Genomic DNA, 20797 nt, shown 5'->3' with positions numbered 1-20797 from the left:
ATGCAGTATACATCAAGAAAACAACGCTTTCCTAGAGTGCTGTCATTAAAAACTGTGAAAAAAATCGGGCTTCGGGAGCCGCCATTGTACCGCAGATTGCTCAGCTATCCATTGATGCAGCACTGCCATCTTCATATCATCATAAAGAGGAGAGATCGGAGCTCAAGATAGCCATAGCGACATATTTCTCCACCGAAAAATAAAGCAGCAAATGCGAGCAAAAAGAAGGCAAAGATGGCATTGCGATTAGGCGCAGCAGTCACGTGGGGCACACGGCACACTCTTATTAGCTGTTGTAGGTTTGAATTGCTGATGAACCTCTCTCACACGCATTTGCGCAGCAACGAGCTGCTTATTCCGATCAATGTGATTGATGATCGTGGCAGCTTAACACACATGTTCTGTCATGAGCCCCAAAGGAAGCAAGTTCTGAATGGCCCACGCATATGGAAGACCACAAAAAAGCGTGGAACAGAGGAGAAAACTACTCGTAGAAGGAGATGCCACCAACTGTGCCGACAAAGCACAACCGGCGCATGTGGATGACCAAGAACGCATGTCTGCGTGCGGTGCTGACGACGTGACCATGGGCTATGGTGACGGTGCGTCCGCGTGTGGTCGTGATTGCAACATGACATCGTCAAGAGCAGAAGTTTTCGCATCAAATATTCAGCTGTGGATTTCAGCTCCAACTCTCACTAATGAAGACGTTGTGCAACAAGAGGAGACAAGAGCGGACGTTTTGAATGTGCTGTCATCCACCTCTGCACGATGCATGGATGCACAATGCATTAAAAAGCTTATACTAAGGTGCATGAAACTGCTGCAAAGAAGCAAAAACTAAATCAAAATGTAAAGAAAACGTGTCCTCACAGGCAAGGACTACATCCTAGGTGGATTTTAGGTGCTCAAAGTAAAGATTTGAATGTTTACAACAAATTAAACTGAGCTCCGTTTTCTCGGCTATCATATCTTATGCAGTTGCTTTCAGTCATCCCAGTGCCATTTCACAACGAATGAACACAATATCAATCTGTATTTTGCACTTAGATCTGAAATGTTGATGAATGCAATAAAGCTGTCTATTTTTATCTGCACTTCATAAAAAAATTTATAATGGCTTTTTGCAAAAGTCGTTTGTAAAACTATACGCATAGGAAAGTTAAAAAATTATGCTCATTTTGGCATTTAAAAATAAACCAATACCGTTATTGCACAGAATGGGCCTTTGTGAACATGCTGATGTGAAAATCTTGGTTAACTTATGTGTAATTAATTTGGGGATCACCATTAGAGGCTGTCAAGTGTTGTAACCCGAAATCTATGATAGCACAAAACTGATTTTAGTTATGATATCAGCATAACAAATCACACCTGCATGCCAAATTTCATCAATAATAATAAAAAAAACCTCACCAGGTCTGGACATCTTGAGCTGACAAGCGTAGAGCATACACTGCGTGATAACGATTGTGTCTGCAAAGTATTACATCGCTACACGTAGCGGAAAGATATGAAATTTCAAACTGAACGCCATTTTTCCTTCTCCTCGCGGCCGCCGCGCTCCAAGTCGGAGGATGACGTAGTCGCGTCCCTACGCCTACGTACTAGAGTCCGCAGTGTGACGTCGCTCATGGTGACATGTGACTTCGAGAATTATTCAAGGCACCATCTATTATTCGTGTGATCTGTTGCTTGAATTGACGAATTGAAGTTTAGAGAAATAAAAAACACACAAATGGAATGTCCGCGTATTTTTTGCTTTACTTCGCACAGAACCAAGAGAGATGTACTTCCGCTTGGTCTGCTTGTTCCCACGGTCATGCGGTCACATGCGTACGTACCGAAACTATGCCGTTTTTTACCGTGCTCAATCACGTGAGCATGCTCTGTGATCCGCTTGTTCTGCCTCAGTATCTCAGTATACGTGTAGGACTGGATTATGACTGGACTGGAGTCATGTTTCATTGTGCACAGCGTGCAAAATCGTGCGCTGCGCGAACGAGACAACAGCTCACGCGAGGCACCGTCAACGGAAATGCGTAGCGCCGAGGGAGGGGGGGAGGGGAGTGAGGAGAAACAAAGAAGTGAAGGTGGGGCCCGTGACGTATGCGTCATGCGATCCTCGAGGTCCGGCATGTGAGAATGCAGGGAAGGAATTTCGCTTGCGAAGGCTAGACGGGGCGAGTGGAGAGGGAGTCTCGCTATACAGTGGAGCCCGCCTGGTGAAATCATGGGTTCGTGGCACTGAAATATTTCTATCTCAACTATTAATGAGCCGACTCGAAAAATTTTTGTGGCAGAACACTCCCTAGAGGACACGTAACAACTTCCAGCGTATAACCAAAATTTGCTATGGGGCCTGGTGAGGGGCCCTTTAAGGCCAACCTCCATGGAGCGAAAAAGCGACCAACTTTCGGCGGCCACCACTCGACATCCAAAATCTGGCTGTTTGCCCCCGATCCACTCTTTTCAGATATTCGCCGCCCAGCGAACCGCCGCCCATAAACATGCGCGCAGCGGAGAGTGTGGACCAATTGGACCATAACACAGAGCTTGGCTTCCGTCGGTCGCCCGTTGGCGGGGTTTTGGTTGTCGACGCTTTGCTACTGTTGGGCTATTTACTACCTTCGCTTCAAATGCTTGTTTTCCAGTGCTGTTTCCCCTCCTTGTTGGTTGTTCTATCTCAATTTTGTAGTGAATAGTATGTGGCCACTGCTTGTTTTGTTTATGCTATGTTGTTAGAGGCTTCACTTCCTGATGATGCTCTGCCCATGCAGACCCGCAACATGATACAGCAGGAGGACAGTTTTGACGGACGATTGCCTTGTCTGTCGTCACACAAATAGCTTTCAGTGTTTCCTCGATTGCAGGGCGGGCTCGAAGGCGAAAGCACATGGGAGAAAAATTCAGCTGCATGTGAACGGAATGAGCTGTAAACAAACACAGGGTCACAGACGAGGGATAGTATTCGCTAAATACCATCATGTCACATATAGCAAAAAAAAGTAGCAACCTAAATAGGTCCTGTCTAACAGCGAACACTTATGTACGCACTTTTTCAAGTAAGTTGCCTTAGTTTGCGTTTAAAAAACATTGGTTTAGGCACATTTTTACTTTCTGCTTTCATTCGCCGATGATGCTTTCGTAGTCTAGCTTGTCTGGCCACAATGAGTACTCGTAGGCTGTGCCGACTGCACAGTTGGCACGATATGGCGGTAGCGATTCGCACTGGATTTTTCGTCATGCGAAATTCGTTGCGAAACTTTGTTCCATGGAGGTTGACCTTTATGCGTTGAAGCATACCAATATTGGAAAGGGGCCACTGTCAGGGGACATAGTATGCATTTATTAATTATACAAGTGCACACATGCTGTCTCCGGTCACCGTATAAGCACGTGATGCCCAATAAGCATACTGGCAGCCATTCAGAGCTGTTTCTGACATTGCTGTGACAATTTGAGCCCTAATTTTGCTTGCCATGTGTGTCTCATATGAGACTGCTAACGAGGTCTAGTTGCACATGTGCACATGCACCATCTGGGCCCTATTAGCGCTGGGTTCCATTAGATCTTGATGCACACACTGTGCACAGAGGAGTGGAGAAAAATCTGTGTTTTGGGACAGCTAGCGAACAGGATGGCAATAAGATGAAAAAGTTCAGAAAGCTGAGGGGACAATCTGGGCCAACAAAAGGACCTCAGTGCTCGTACTGTGACCAGACAGCACATGTGCATCTGTAATTTAAGGAACCATGCAATGTACTGTAACAGTGGCACCCTCCCGCTTCATATGCTTCACTGAATAACATGACTGTAGTGCGGCGAAGCTAGCTTTAAAGGCGATACTTCCGAGTGAATCGAGGCACATTTTGACATTTTTGCTGGCTTTTGTTTAATTCGACTTACTGGATAATTTGACCAGTTTTGTCAGTCCCATCAGGATCAAATTAATGGAAGTCGACTGTACCAGAATAGGAGACAGAGTGCGCGCCGGCGTTTTCTTGCGAAACGGGCGGGCAAGTATTGCAGGGAATCTGCTACGGCAGGTGGCTACTGTTCTCGATTGTGCGTGCCTTGCACCTTTATTTGTTTACATGGGATCTAGCGGCCGGAAAATGTATCGTATGAACGCAGTTTGGTGATGTATCAAATGTTAGTACTGAAATTATGTTTTCTGCAATTGTATGAACTGATAAAAATGAAGCAAGTGCAACTGTACTTGGTTAAAACATGTTGGCGGGCTAGTTGGTTAGAATCCATGGTAGAGTGCATAAGCGTGACTGAACGAGGACGTAGAAAGAAACACGCTGTGTCTGTGTATCTGTTTCTTTCTACGTCCTCGTTCAGTCGCGCTTATACACTCTACCATGGTAACTGTACTGGGTCATTTCTTGTGTTCTCGATCGCAAACATTGGTTCCGGAAAGTCATATGTAACAAGATCGTATGAACGAGGTTTTACTGTATGTACGGTATATGAGGCAGGCCGTAGTGGGGGACTCCGGATTAATTTTGACCCCTTGGAGTTCTTTAATCTGCACCTAAATCTGAGTATACATGAGCATTCTTGCATTTTTACCACATCGAAATGCTGCTGCCGCAGCTGGGATTGAACACATGATCTCGAGCTCTACAGCACAAGGCCATAGGGAAGAGAACAAGGGGGGAAGAAAAATGTGGCAGTTACCAATTTAGATTTCAGCCTCTACTTTTTTTTTCTTATTTTTCTGACTGGGTCAAAGTCGGATGAACATCAGGAATGAAAGTGAGGGACCACAAAGGGGAAGGCAGCTTACCTAGATTACACACATGAATGCCCGTAAAGAGATGCAGCTTCCCACCAATAACCCAAATTTTCTACCCTTCTTGGCAGCACTTCACTGCATTTTTCAATGTCAGTGAAGTGGACCTACCATTGCAGTATCGTTACAAGTGACAATCGCATATGTGCACCACGAGTGGCAGTGCGATACCTGTGTGGGTGGTCACAAGCATGGTTGTGTGCACTCTGGTCATGCAGTGTTCTACATGGAGCAAATGCAGAAATTACGATTCAAGTCATGACAAAGTGTTTTACATGCAGACAGCAGCTGTACAATCATGGATTACTTAAACTTCTGAATTTGCAATACATGGCCAGTATAGTGAAATTTCGACCCCCCCCCCCCCCAGCTTATTTTTCACCAGTTTTACTGCTTCCGAGTTAACAGACATATACTAGAGTAGGTTTAGCATGGCAGTGAAGGCAACTGAGGAAAATGAAGGTGACTGCAGATAAGATTGAGAGCATGCCCACAAATGCTCACTTGCAACTGGACACACCAGCCATTGAGCAGTTATGCGCGTTCCCTCTCTTGTGAATGAGGCCTTTCGACACTCAAATGCCTTTTATCACTATGGCAGAAGACAACTTGGGAATATCCTTCTAATGATATGAAGGCAATTAGAATAATTCCATTGAAATCCTGAAAGAAGCCTATAAAAGGGCAGAGAGAAGTGATCCGCACCTGTGGTCGCCAACAGCAACTGCGTATGGTGGTGGAGGCTCTCGAAACCAAAAATCCGGTGGTGCACTGTCCGCAAACAAAGGAGGTGAGTCCATAGGGCCCTCGGCAGCTGCTGCTTGCTGCTGTGCCAGCCGCAGTGCATACAGCCGGCATGAGCAGCTGACAGCCACCACAACAAGCAACCCGCAGAACAGGGACCCAATGATGGCAGCTGTTATCATGCTGTTCCTCAAGCCTAGAAAAAGATAAACCCCCAATATTTTGAGCGACAAGAGAAAGAGTGCAAGACCATTTGAAAGATGAAATTTTTCTTAAACCAAAATTACGCCAATTATAGACTAAAAAAAGAAGCAGTATTAAACTAAATGGGCATAAGTATTTTGATCAGTTTTTACATAACAATTACTTGCTGTTGGTACAACACCCTAATGATACGCGGAATTATATTTAGCCCGATTAAGAAAAAAAAAAAAAAGACTGTACGGAAACACACGAAAGCAGCTAATAAATACACACTGAAAAATAACCATTTCATAATTATGGAGGTTAATGCACAACCATTTTTGAACAGAGGAGAATGGAATCATCTTGAAAAAAATTAGCTTAACGTCATAACTGCTGCGACAAAATCCGAAAAATTTTTTAGAAGTGAAAAAATAAAATTCCCAAGAGTCATTGTGTATTAATTTCTTGTCAAAATTACAAGAAACTGCACACATACACATGTGCAAAACATTGCCAAAAATTCACGACAAGTTAACACATCGACATCAGCACCACAGGACGCTCGTTGTGATGGTGAGTTATATCGTCATCGGGAATTAAGGGGTTAAAGAAAAAAGCCCCTACATCTGTGTGCATGTTAGGGCTTACAGAGCCATACGTAGTGAATAGCTGAGTATGGCACTGCAATTATAAGCTATCCTGTGCAAATCCTACCCGTTCCTGCACAATTGTGTAGGGAACAACTTTAATGGTTCTCCACACATGTTATAAAACTGCCATCGCTGCTCTGCCTCCCTGCATGTCCTAGCCAAAATATTTTTGTTCAGTACTTATAAGCAGCTCAAAGCACAAAATTTGAGTGTTGCTAGCTGCATTGCATGCACATGTAATCTAATATCTTCTCATCATGTGCACTAGGGGGTACAGTGGATTGGATTATGATATCTGCTATGTACAGACAAAGAGAGAATAAATTGAGTGAAAATCATTGGCACGCACTATTTTTCATGCGTATGTGTGTGTGTGTGCGCGGGAATGCCATACCTCCACTCCATTCTCTCTCTCTCTCTCTCTCTCTCTCTCTCTCTCTCTCTATATATATATATATATATATATATATATATATATATATATATATATATATATATATATATATATATATATATATATATATATACAGGCTGGACCTCGGCCGAAACACGTTGGAAGAAAATAAACCTTTTGCACATTCTTCTGTTTCTTTTGTATGTTTTTAAAATAACTGGAATATCTGGAGAAATGTTCACTTCGTGTGTGTGCGCACAGTTAAACCTTGATATAACAAACTTCAACATAACGAAATTCTTGATATAACGAAGTATCTAACTTTTTAGAACTTCTTGTCCATAGAACCATTTATTTAGAACCTCAATATAATGAAATTTCACTGCCGCTGCAAAGCATTACCAAGACAATAAGTTAAAAGTTCTGCCGATGCAGAGGGTCAAATGGCGGAATTACAAACGGTTGCTTGTGAAGGAATGCACCTCTCAAATTATGTGCTGCACGACCAAGAGCAACCACCAAAGCGGAGTGATGTTCCGTATAAAGTCCAAGTGTGGCAAGATCCTATCGCGCCAATAAGGATGGCGGCTTGATGAGCTATGTCTTCCTGCGTGAGGGGGGCAGGTTCGAGCGAGCTCCTTTTCTAGCACAGCCATGATTGTGCATAGCTGTCAGCATGGCCGAGCGCATACATAGCCTGTGTGTCCCGTTTTAAAAGTAATCTGCTGTGTGTGCAATGAATGGCCATGCCAAAATGGCACAGCATCATGTGCGCTGTCTTCCTCCATGTTTAGTCTAGAGGCTGCATACTCTAGACTTTTAGAGACGCGTTGAAGCGCGAGGCGCTTTCCATAATAGCGTTGCCCCACTACAGGCGACACCATCAGCCATGAGGGCTGAGTGGATGTGAAAGCGTGGCTGGTTTCGCTTCATACCACCAATGTGAAGATATCGTCGACACGGCATGAAACCCTATCTTCCAAAGCTGACTCTCAAATTCAACAAAATGAATTAATTTCTTGTTCAAATTTGCCTTTTTCAATTGCCCAATAATTTGGAAAATTTTTCGGTTCCTTCCGTGCAAGAAAAATCCATCAGTGACTACTTATTTGCATGAAAGGTTGAATTTCAGTATAAAAATATTTCAATATAACAAAGCGAATTGCCAGTTTTACAGACTTCGTTATATAGAGGTTTAACTGCATAGGATATTTGTGGATTACTATTGTATTAAGAGAGGTTGAAAAATTTGTCACAACGAGTTATCTTTGCATGGACAGATCTGGTTATCAATCACACATAATGAACCATTACAGTATAGTGTTCCCAAAATATTTTTAAGCATGTTGCTGAAGTGAGCCAGAAAAGTCAAATTCTCGCTAATACTGTTAAGTGGATTTTAAAAAATGTAGGCAGTTTGGAAAACTATAGCATACAGTGAAATGAAGTAAATCATTGACCTAGACATTTCATGCATGTTAATGCCCATGAAGGTGAAGGATAACCAGTGAATTTACCAGCAGGGGGTACAGAGCTTTTACCTCACCAATATATTCGCATAATGGATGCTACAGCTTAAATCCTGCATTTACCTTCAGATTGGCAGGTTAAAAATACAGCACCATTCAAAAGAACACAAATAACCTAGTTCTCCCAGCACAAGAAGGCACTTGGTCTCCATTACCTCTCAATTATTCTAGTTCCCGATATTTGCGACAGAATAACTAAATCTTCAGAACACGAAAAAACAAAATTATATATTTTTAGCCCAATGTGATGCGATGACCACAGTGCTAGGAAGCACAATCACAATGTGAACACTAACAGCGTAAAGGCAACCGTTGCTTCATCACGGTGCCCATGCATTGTGAGTTTCAGCTGCTTACATGTAGTTTTTTTAATGATAAATTGAGTTCTAGGTTAATTTTGAAGCAACTTTCACAACTTCGAAGTCGCTAAAATTCAAGTGCTAAATAGAAAACTTATTTGCTAGACAGGCAGGAAAGTCTAAATCCAGTGATAAAATAGCTAAAATGGAACAATGATTAAAGACTGCTAAATTATAAAAAGCAAAGCTGATTCTGTGCTTTCAAAGATGGTTAGATCAGACAGCCCCAATAAACATGGGATGATGCAAATGGCCGGAAGGTAAAACTTGTTTTGGACTGCTTGGAGACAGCCTCCTCTGCAATGCAGGCGTGCAAGGCACGGCCAGCCGAGCACCATCTGCTACAGCGCATAGAGGTTGTTACGACTGGCGTCTAGCACCTCGTGCATTAAGGACTTTCACCCACCATGCCTCGTCGAAATGAAGCGCGACTTCTCCTGTTACGGTTGGCACCTCGTGCAGAGAGGACTTTCACCCACCATGTCTCGTCGAAATGAAGCGTGACTTCTGAATTCACCATGGTCATCTTGAGTGTCTGCCAGTCTGGCGGAAGCCCCGCAGTGTTTTCAGGCCTCTTTTCTGTGTGTGTGTGTGTGCCACTTTAGAGGGACCCTTTCCTCGAACTGTCAGGCTCTACAGAGGAACTTCTGCGAACCAGCAACGTCCAAAAGAGAAGGACAAGCGTATGCGATTCCCGGACCTGAGGCTTGGTATAACCGGAGGCAGGACGTCCTCCTCCTTGCAGCAGACTCAGTGTAACCAGAGGCTCGGTATAACCGAAGGAGGAGGGGCCCTCTTTCTGTGAATCAGACTCTGTGCCGGTCACGTGACTTCGACGGAAGCAAGGTCCCTTTCACGATTATAGAGAGCCTATTTAAGGGGCTCCGAAATGTACTTTTTTTAGATCACTTCATTCTCATCATCTTTCATCAACCTTTGAATAAACAGTGCAAGTTTTGCGCTAGAAACCATCTCGTCCTCGCTTGGTCGCCATGGTCTACTGGATGCCTGCAGCCCGCCGACAGCGCCATGCTACCGAATAGTAACGTCGGTCGAGCTTCAATAGGCAGGCGTCACTACAACTCGGCAGCAGTACGATACGCTACCCTGGAGTACGCAACAAAGTGTGCCCCAAAAGACTGTCCTAGCTGCCCAGACAGGGGATACATAGAAAAAAAAAGTATACTTGTATCGGTGCTATTCTGAAAGAAAAGTTTGGCCTCAGCTGCTGTTGTGTTGGTTTTGCCAGGGTGCAGCTCACAGTTTCCGCTTTCCAAAACGGGGGCAAATGTACTACTGGCCTGTTGGAGGCGATGCATTGTGAGACTCGCGAAGCGATTTGTTACGGTAGGGCAGGAGAGGCTGGAAGGTTGCTTCCCCTGCTGGCCGATCGTAACACCCCTACTCCCCGGCAGATACGCCTATGGTGAAGATCCATGAGCCCTTTGAGGGTCAATGCTGTAAATAATACAGCACCATCTGTATGTTTGACAAATGCATCAATTTTTCAACTCATTGTTACCCAGCAAGTGCTGTCACCCTGTGTGAACACAATGAATTTTTTTTTCTTTTGCTCTGTTGTCTCTTGGTTTTCATTCCATGGCTTTATTACGCTGGCGTTTCAGCGACCGCTTGTGCATCCGTGCGTGTGAGGGCGCGCCATGGTTAGTTTTAGTTTTGTCTTGCAGGCTGTTTCTGTTGCTTTGTGAAAACTGATGTCTATCTGGTTTCCAATCTCTCAAAGGGTCACCGCTAGATGCTTGCTCGTCTGTTGCTCACAATCGATGCTGTATATAAACAATGCTGCCATGCCTGCATATCTTTTCTCAAGACTCTGTTTGCGGGAACTGATTGCCCCTTGTTGGTAACAAAATGAAGGATTACTGCAAGTTCCTGATTTGTTCGGTTTTTCTGACAGGCGCACAACAACACAGTATTCTTGCATGCACTCACATACACAGTTAGATTATGCTATGGGTGTTATGGGCACTGGTTGCTCTATGGGTGTGAGCACTGGTTGCTCTACTGGTAGTAAGTCGTATGAAGATTCCTCTGATGCAGACTACTACCCAAGTGCTCAATCAGAATATTTTTCAGTGTATTTACTTTTTTAATTCTTATTTTAAAGGGGCCCTCAACACTTTTTGGATAAGACAAATAAATCAAACCGCATGCGAGAGAATGCTTCCGTGAAAACCTGAGCCCAATATTACTCAATTCCCTGCAGCAAGGTACGCACTATGCCCCTCTAAAGATCGGTCATGCTTTCCTACGGCTCTGTCAAAGCCCTGCCATCTTAACTGCACATGATAATGCCACGGCGCCCTCATACAACTATTGGCTAGATGTGTGAAAACGTCCTGACGAATATTAAATTTATCAACTGACACAAAACTGTATGCAACTGTAACAATGAATGAATGTATAGTTTTTATTGGCGCAAGGGCCAGATATGGCCAAAGAACGCCAGGTCTGCGGTGATGAGTTTGCAATGTAGGTATGAGATCTATGAAGTTAGTGTGGCGTGGCTGTAAAAGGGCGTTAAAAATAGTCGCTGTGTAGTGCGTAAAATCTTTCTGTAATAAGATTATGTCGATGACAAATGACGTGTTCTATGAGCATTAAAATCCATCGTAAAACAATGATGCAGAAGAGAAAATATGAGATGGTAAAATTACCTGGAGCACTGCTGCCTCGCCGGAGCCCTTGAAACGCAAGGGCCTAGAGGCATGTGCTATACGAAAGAACTATCACAGCGGCATCCTCTGAAGAGAGGAGACGCTATGAACATGTGGGGCTAACAACATGCAACACAACATTTTTCAGATAACTTAGGACTGCGTTGGTGTCAAATAGCGGTTTTGGGCCGAGTAACATTACTGGATGAAGGGGGATGTGCTGCCGGTATGCTAAGGGAAAATGTTTCTTTCAGATTTGGCTTTCCGGCACTCCAGGAGGACGTGGAGGACGGTAAGCCTCTCCTCGCATCTACCACAGGTGGGAGGGTCATTTCCGGTGAGTAGAAAATTATGGGTGCCAAATGTGTGTCCTATTCTGAGATGACAGAATGTGACATCTGTTCGGCGCGATTTTGTTAGAGAGGGCCAGAATCCCAACTGTGGCTTTATCACGTGGAGCTTATTATTTGTTTCCACATCCCATAGGCGTTGCCAGTGGTTCCATAGTTTCCTCCGTAAGAAGGTCTTCATTGATTGATTAGTAGTGTTTATTGGCGCAAGGGCCAGATGTGGCCAAAGAGCGCCAAGCCGATGATCAGTGCTTCTCAATGATATATGGGTTTTAATTGCGGGGAGTAATGAAACACGGCTGTATAGTGGCCTAAAATATTCACTAAAAAGAGCAAAATATGCGTGTGGTGCAATGTGGATGTAAAAGGACCTAAAATTTATTCGCTCTAAAGTGCGTAAAATAAGAATATCTACATATTAAAAATGACAGTGATTGATCGTTTCTCCGATGACAATAGATGTTTAACGAGATAGGGATGATCAGTGAAATATGTAGTATCTGTAGCACTAGTGCCTCAGCAAGGCCTTGAAGGCAAGGGCTGGGAGGCACGTGCTCTAGAAAGTGTTTTTATTGCAGCTACGACCTCCAGGTGGAGGCCGTGCTACAAGTAGCCTGGCCAAATCACATTTAGGGTGTCAGTTTCAAATAAAAATTTTAATACTGATTGAAAAGTAAAAAGGGGCTCATTGCTCAGAAAGAATGCTGGGTGTAACGGTATATGTTGGAGATAAGCGTAGGGAAAGTACTTTTTCCTTTCTGCCTCTATTTCAGTGCATTCGATAAGAACATGAATAACTGTAAGCCTGTTGCCACATTTCGTACATGTCGGAGGTTCGCTCCCGTCAATAGGTAGGAGTGAGTGCCGTAAGTATGTCCTATTCTTAATCTACAAAGAAGCACTTCCTTATGCCTTGCTGTTCTTTCAGATACTCAGTTCCCTAATTTGGGTTTGATAACGTGTAGCTTATTCCCTGCTGCTTTATCCCATTGATCCTGCCAGTACTTCCTCAGTTTATGGCGTAAGATGGGCTTAAGTTCTGTTGCTGCTATGGGTTTATTCACATCCGTTTCATTAAAGGCGACTGACGTTGCACTTTCGTCAGCAGCTACATTACCTTTTATGCCCCTATGGCCAGGTACCCAACATAGGACGATATTTTGTTTGTATGTTAAGGCTAAGCATAGTTGTGTGTATAGTTCATTAAAAACAGGGTTCGTATGTTTCCGAAAACTCATTAGGGCCCTTATTACGCTTAATGAATCAGTGAAGATGATGGCCTTATTGAGATTTCTTTGTCTGATGTGTTTTACAGCTGAGAGTATCGCGTACACCTCAGCGGTGAAAATACTTGTGTTAGGATTTAGAGAATTGAAGGTGGGAAAAAATGGCCCAAGAGCTGCATACGCAATACCAGCAGATGATTTCGAAGCATCTGTATAAAATTCGGCACGGCAGTACTTCGCTTGAAGTTCGAGGAAGTGTGATCGTATGTGTGCGTCAGGTGCATGTTTCGTTATTGCGACAAAAGAGATATCGCACTCCATGGTCTGCCATTCCCAAGGCGGTGGAAGGCGAGTGGGAGGCATTAGAATGTTTTCTGGGAGATGGATGTCTGTTTCTTCTGTCATTGCTTCCAAGCGCAGGCTCAAAGGAGTTCTGATAAGTGGGCGGTTACGGTAAAGTCTGGCAGCGAACAGGTCACTAACGATGGAATGGCATGGATGTTCGGTGTCTGATTTTACCTTAGTGTAGTATGATAAACTTAAGAATGTTCTTCTTAGATGCAAGGACCATTCATTGGACTCAACGTAGAAACTTTCAACAGGGCTCGTTCTAAAGGCGCCTGTTGCCAGTCATATGCCGAGGTTGTGGACTGGGTCGAGAATCTTTAGCACACTCTCTGTTGCGGAGTGGTACACCACTGCTCCGTAGTCGAGGCGTGATTGTACGAGACTCTTATACAGGCTAAGCAGACACTTCCTGTCACTGCTCCAGGTTGTTCGAGAGAGCAGCTTGAGGAGGTTCATGGTCTGCAGGCACTTTTCTTTAAGATATTTTAGGTGGGGAATGAAGTTAAGTTTTGTGTCCAGGATAATACCTAAGAATTTGTGTTCAGGGCTGACAGTTAGTCTTTCTCCATTAAGGTTAATATCTGGTTGTGGTAGTACACCTTTCCTGTTTGAAAATAGGACACATGTGCTTTTTTGGGGGTTTAATTTAAAACCATTCTCGTCTGCCCACCTTGAGAATCTATTCAAGCCAAGCTGTAGCTGCCTCTCGCAAATGCTAAGATTGCATGACCTGAACCCTATCTGTACATCGTCCACATAGACAGAGTAGAAGAGCGTGCGAGGTAAAACGGTGTGGAGGGAGTTCATTTTAACAATAAATAATGTACAGCTCAGTACTCCACCCTGCGGTACACCTGTCTCCTGTATGAACGGTCGAGACTGCACGTTGCCAACTCTAACACGAAATGTCCTGTCAGAGAGATAACTCAATTATTCTCAGCAGGTTGCCGCGAATACCCATTGCAGAAAGATCTCGAAGGATTCCGAAGCGCCACGTAGTATCATACGCCTTCTTCATGTCAAGAAACACTGATAACACAAGCTGTTTGTGGACAAAGGCATCCCTAATGTACATTTCTATGCGCACACAAGCTGATCTGTCGTCGATCTGCCTTCTCTGAAACCACATTGATATGGGTCTAATTTATTGTTTATTTCTAGATAGTGGACCAGCCGGCTGTTTAACATCTTCTCAAAAACTTTGCATAAGCAGCTCGTCAGTGCTATAGGCCTATAACTATTTGCCAAAGAAGGATCCCTACCCTGTTTCAAAATGGGAATTACGATGGCCTCTTTTCAAGCAGAAGGAATTTGGCCAGAAGGCCATATAGAATTGTAGAGACAAAGAAGGGTTTTTTGTGATTCAGACGGTAGGTGTTTTAGCATTTCATATAGGATGCGGTCAGCACCTGGGGCAGATTTGTTGCAGCTATTTATTGCTGCCTGAAGCTCCGCCATGCAAAAAGGTCTAATGTATGCCTCGCATTTTGTGCTTTTCCGTTCTAATGGTTGTCTTTCTATTTGCCTTTTGTACCTTTGGAATGCTTCAGAGTAGTGCGACGAGCTGGATATCTGTTCGAAATGTGCGCCAAGGAAGTTTGCCTGATCTTCCATGCTGTCGCCTTGAGTAATCACCAAAGGCAGCGAGTAAGGTTGTCGCCTGTTTATTCTCTTCACTCTATTCCAAACCTTTGTTTCATCAGCGTAAGAGTTAATGCCCGATATATACTTTCTCCAACTCTCTCTTCTAGCTTGTCGCCGCGTTCTCCGACCCTGGGATTTGACCTGTTTGAAATTGACTAGATTTTCTGCTGTCGGAGAATCCCGAAGTAAACCCCACGCCTTGTTCTGCTTCTTACGCGCTATTCGACACTCATCGTTCCACCACGGAAGACGGCGTTTTGTGGACAGTCCACTTGTTACAGGGATACATTTGGATGAGTTGCCAAGGAGAAAAACCGTAAAATATTTAACCGCGGTGTCTATGCTTAAAGCGCACGTCGTCCCAGGATAAAGAAGCAAGATTTTTGAACTTTTCCCAGTCAGCTGAGTCAGTTCTCCAGCGAGGTAATTGTGGAAGGCATTCATTAGACAATGGTGTGCTTAGAACCACAGGGAAATGGTCACTCCCGTAAGGGTTTTTAATAACTTTCCATTTAAAGTAAGGTAGAAGAGTTGGAGATGCAATGCTAAGATCTATGGAGGAGTATGTTTTGTTTGCCATGTTATAATATGTGGGCTCCTTCCCATTCAAAAGACATGCACCTGAAGAAAAAAGGAACTGCATCTGAAGAAAAAGGAATCAAGTGACCTCTCGTGTCGCTGTGCGAGTCGCCCCATAGGTTGCTGTGCGCATTTAAATCTCCAAGCGCAAGATATGGTTCGGGTAACTGATCTATTAATGTTTGGAATTCTTGTTTGTGAAGCTGAAAATGTGGCGGTATATATAGGGAGCAGATGGTTATCAGCTTATTTAAAAGTACAGCTCGAATGGCCACTGCCTCAAGGGGCATTTGTAGCTGTAAGTTTTGACAGGCTATAGATTTGTCAGCTATGATGGCTACGCCGCCTGATGATGCGAGGGCATCATCGCGATCCTTCCGAAAAATAACATAGTGACGAAGGAAGTGTTTATGTTTAGATTTCAAATGAGTCTCTTCGACACACAGCACTTTTGGAGTTAGTTCATTAAGGATTTCTTGGACATCACCGAGGTTGCAAAGCAGGCCTCTGATATTCCACTGAATAATCAGTGTATCCATAATAAAATAAATGTTGTGCTATGTGTCAAAGAAAATGAACTTGGTTTAGCTTACAGTGCCCTTTCAGGGCCCTGTAATTGGAGTTTTGTCTTTTCTGGAGTGGTCGACAAAATCGCGCCGCTCCTTAGGCGTCAACTGCACCTTCTGACTGGGTGTTGTGTCCATGGCCTCTTGAGAGGCACTGGACACGCGCTCTTGCGAGCGGTGTGTTTTCCGCGAAGGCCTTGTCTCGGAAGACAAGGCCTTGGAGCCCACCATCCTGGTGGTTGGTGGGCTTGTCTTGACCTCTGAGCTGGGCTGACTGGTGCCAGCACTAGCAGAGGCCTCCACTGTGGACAAATTCGGGAGAGGTAGGGCAGCCTTCGCTGCTCCCACCATGATATGGGTGGCATTGCCGCGCGCTCGCTACGCGTGGCACTAGCGTCCGCCAAGTGCCATTGTGGTACTGCCCCCCGACGTACCACTTCAGCAACAAAAGATGCGGTCTGTGCAAATGTTGCTGAGATGCGTTGCCTTGCTTCTCTGAAAGTTATGTTTTCTTTGACCTTTATCGCAATTATTTCTTTTTCTTTTTTCCAGAGTGTGCATGATCGAGAATAGGCAGGGTGGCCACCATTACAATTGCTACAACGGGGCTCAGCCTTACAGTCATCTGCAGAGTGATCACTGATGCCGCATTTCGCACAGGTTAGCCGCCCTCGGCAGCTCTGGGAAGCGTGACCAAACCTCCGACATTTAAAGCAACATCGCGGGTTTGGGATGTACGGTCATACTCTGATTTTGGTATATCCAGTTTCTAATGTCTCTGGTAACGTGCTAGAGCCAAAGGTAACTGTCAGGTGCTTAGTTGGCAGTTCCTTGTTGTCACGTCGGATCTTTATTCTTTGTACACTTATTAAGTTTTCATTCTTCCATCCTTCCAGGAGTTCTTCTTCAGTCAAGTCCATCAAGTCAATGTCAGAGATTACGCGTTTGGCTGTATTCATGGTTCGGTGTGCTGCTACACAGACAGGGATGTCTCCAAGTTGTACAAGGTTCGTTAGCTTGTCATGTTGTGCTTTGTCTTTCAGTTCGAGTAATAGGTCCCCACTGGCCAGCTTGGTGATTTTATTGCCGCCTCCAATGGTCTCTGTGAGATACTTTGCCACGACAAATGGTGAAATCGTTCTTGCTTTCTTGTCAGGTTTACCACTGTGGACAACGTGAAATTTCGTGAAAGTCTGAGTGCCTTTTAGAAAAAACTGAAATGTAGCATCGGTGCGCCCCTTTTTAGAGGGACAACCGGTTGAGAAAGCGTTGGAAGTTCCCATGAAATATGTTGAGTATTCAGCGACGATGCCAGTCACCCACCACCGAGCCCAACAAGGGGACAAGGCAGGGTATGTGGTGAAACAAGCCCTACCATGCCAACTGTACGTCGTCGCTATAACCACATATGTTATAACCAAGGTAGGTCATAGCACACCAGGTTAACCCTCACCGCCAGGAATGTTGGAAGTTATCAGAAGAAAAAAGAAGACAGGAAAGACTAAAAGTGCGAGGGAAAGACGAAGGTGTGCGAAGAGAGAGACACGAAAAGGCGACTGCCGATTTCCTCCAGGTGGGTCAGTCTGGAGGTGCCGTCTATGTGAAGCCGAGGCCGAAGAGGTGTGTTGCCTCCGGCGGGCTTAAAGGTCCAAACACCCAGCATCGGCTCAACCTCCGGGATCCCCCTTTCCCCAGACACGGCTAAGCCGTGCACAGCTACACGCGGGAAGGTCCAACCCTCGTGTGCTCGGGTACGTGGTGTCGCAACACACCAAACGCCTGCTGATGCAGATGCCCCTGCGGGGTGCAACTGTAACAATGTTTATGGTAAATGATTTAAAGGGACACTAAAGGTTACTATGAAGTCAAGTTAAAGTGATAAAGCAATGCTCTAGAACGTCTAAGGCATCAATATAATCGCGAACAGAGCTTTAGTAACTGAGAAATTGAGGTAAATGCACGACACGATTTGAGACACCCCAGCGAAATACCTGTACTAGCTCGATGACGAAGGCACTCATCATAAATTGTCACTAGTACTCAACTACTCGTATTAAGATAATTTCATTAGGTTATAAGACGGAAGAAAATGCTACTTGTCTAGTTTGATTCTAAGAAAAAATAACATTTTGACATTACCCTTGAGTAGTATGGGTGGTCGAAAGGTTTCGTTTTCGCTCGACTTTGCGCGCTCGACTCTGCGCCGCGCGCGCTCTGGAGTTTCAGTTGTTTCGTTATCGCGTCGTGCTGCGCTGGTTCTGCTGGCTCGTGAAACTCGCATTTGGAACAAGCAGCGAGAATGCCACATCCATGTCAGCTCTGTCTTGGCTCTGTTTCTGGCCGCGCATTTGCGTTTTGCGCAGAAAAGCCATAGCACCATCTGCAGACGCCGTTTTACTCACTGACGGCGCAACATCACTATGAGACCATGACGTCGCCACTCCTCGATCGGAGGGCGGGCAATTTGAACTGCGCTAGAGGTACGCGGACGCTTCAGAACGCATTTTCTCTTAAATTAAGTCTCTTCTTCGCATGAAACAAGCATTTCGAGGTTTCTGGGATGGTATTTCAACAGTCCACGTTGACTTGATATTAAACTTTAGTGTCCCTTTAATAAAAGTAACATAATACCAGTGTGTTCATTGTCGAGACAAAAATTCAGTTTTGTACTTCTGGTATTCGGCAGCTGTCATCTGCTCGAGTTGTGCCACTTCCTCTGCACCGCAAGATTGTGGCGTCGCTGAAGTTTCACCGACCACTATCACAGTGTATGTCTGTGTGTTTGCGTACATCTATTGCTTTGTGTGTAAAATATGTGTGCACACAGACTCACTTGAACGCAAGTAGATGCACATCACGAACTAGGCATTTGTTGTTTTCACAGCTGTGGAAATTTTGGGAGATGTGCTCTGCTAACCTTTTGCTGAAAATGAACATGAAACAGCGACAACGGTGTGCAGCTGTTGGCTACAAAGGCGGCAAGAGTGGTAAAAATTAACTGCACCGGTTTCCGCAAGTCTTGTTAAGTGGCATCCTCCAAGTTTAGTTTAGCATGTCATAGGCGCCAAAACCGGAAGCAGTGGCATCTACATGAACATCTCAAAGAAAATTTAAACTGTGCACCCTTTCGGTGGGTGGAACGTTGCTGCCGATGTAGCCTCCGCAGTGCAAGCCATTGAAGACTGAGCTGGAGCGCTGTGCAGGCAGTGAAAAGCGCTTTTTGAATGCCACTAACTCTGCTTCTACTGAATGGATTGAATTACTTTTATACGCCAAATATTTCTAATATTGTGCCCACCCACGTAAAATAAAGAGTGTTGCAGGCTTCCTTTAACAGCCATCAACGGTGTGAATAATTTTATGTGCTGTTCAATACCTCGCAACCTGGGAACAATACCTGACAACCTGCAAAAATTAAAATCAGTAGGAATCCTGGGACACAATACTGAGGGGAAAAGAGGGTAACAGCATGCATTTCTTTTTAAAGGTCCCCTCTCCAGGCCACAAAGCAAATTTTGGTTATATGCTGGAAGTTGCTACATTCCCTCTAAGCAGAGTGTTTCACCGCAAGAATTTTTCAAACCGTTCATTAATAGCAGAGATAGAAATAAATTGAAGTGCCAAGAACCCACAATTTCAGGAGGTGAGCATTACCACCATAGACACTCTCACCACTTTCCTCTCATCTAGCTTCTGCAAGCAAAATTGCTTCCCTGCATTTTCCCATACTGGAGCCGAAGGATTGCGTGATGGGCATGTCACGGGCCCCGCCTTCTCTCTCTCTCTCTCTCTCTCTCTCACACTCACGTTTTTGCCGAGCAGTGCACTTCCAGTGACGGTCTCACACGAGCTGTTAGGTTTGTTTCGTTTAGCGCAGCAAACAATATTGTGCGTCCAGCACGAAAATACCTGATTAGCGGTATAAGTCAGTGTCACAGTCAAGAGCACTGAAGCAGACGTGAGAGGATGAACAAGCAAGATCGCAGCGCTGGAACATGATAGAAAATGACACAAGTTTCGTTCTCTACGCGCAAGCATGGGAACAAGCAGACCAAGCGGAAGTATATCTTTCTTGCTATGGTACGAAGTAAAACAATAACATGCCGACATTCAGTTTCGAATGTTTCGAAGTCGCGTGTCACTGTGAGTGACATCACGACACTGCCATGTACATAGGTGCACTTGTACGATTGACATAGACTCTCCGGCAGGGACCGCGACGCCCATGAGGAGAAGGGCAAATGGAGTTTGGTTTGAAATTTAAGCTCTTTCCGCAGTGCGTAGGGATGCAATACTTAGCAAACACGATCATTAGCACAAATTGTATGCACTGCATTTGTCAACTCAAAATGGTGATACCTGGTGAGGGGCCCTTTAAAGCTTGCCTTCTGTGGAATAGATATGCATTTTATTAACGATGCTTTGCCTTTAGATGCAGCCCACAAGTAGCAGCAAATTTGGACAGCAGAGACTGCCTTGTGACTTTGCTGTTGCCTATTTTGCCTACTTCAGGAACTTGAGTGAACAAGCTTGCTTGGACACAAGTACTCCTTTAGCAACTTTTCATCATCAGAAAACTTCGAACGGTAGGATTGGAGACCGACACGAAATTTTTCCATGGCCAGAATTTATTTTTCGTTAAACTTGATGCAATGTTTGTAAAATTGCAGAATGATTCCAAATTCATAGACACTGTGGAAAATTTTGGAGAGATGGCCATTACGCTTAAGCTAAAGCCTT

At 44.5% G+C, this 20797-nt stretch overlaps 1 protein-coding gene across 1 annotated transcript in view; it reads right to left on the bottom strand.

Moving 5' to 3' along the window:
• Positions 1-20797, bottom strand: part of LOC142588712 (uncharacterized) — a 70181-nt gene that overhangs the window by 27766 nt on the left and 21618 nt on the right. Inside the window, exon 9 of the mRNA XM_075700530.1 lies at positions 5510-5744. Within this exon, the coding sequence (XP_075556645.1) occupies positions 5510-5744 (235 nt within the window). The remainder of the gene's footprint in view (positions 1-5509; positions 5745-20797) is intronic.

This window comes from Dermacentor variabilis, chromosome 1 (genome assembly GCF_050947875.1).
Source record: "Dermacentor variabilis isolate Ectoservices chromosome 1, ASM5094787v1, whole genome shotgun sequence".
Classification (NCBI taxonomy): domain Eukaryota; kingdom Metazoa; phylum Arthropoda; class Arachnida; order Ixodida; family Ixodidae; genus Dermacentor; species Dermacentor variabilis.
Note: the sequence above shows the minus strand (reverse complement) of the source record. Positions and strands in the feature narration are given on the sequence as shown.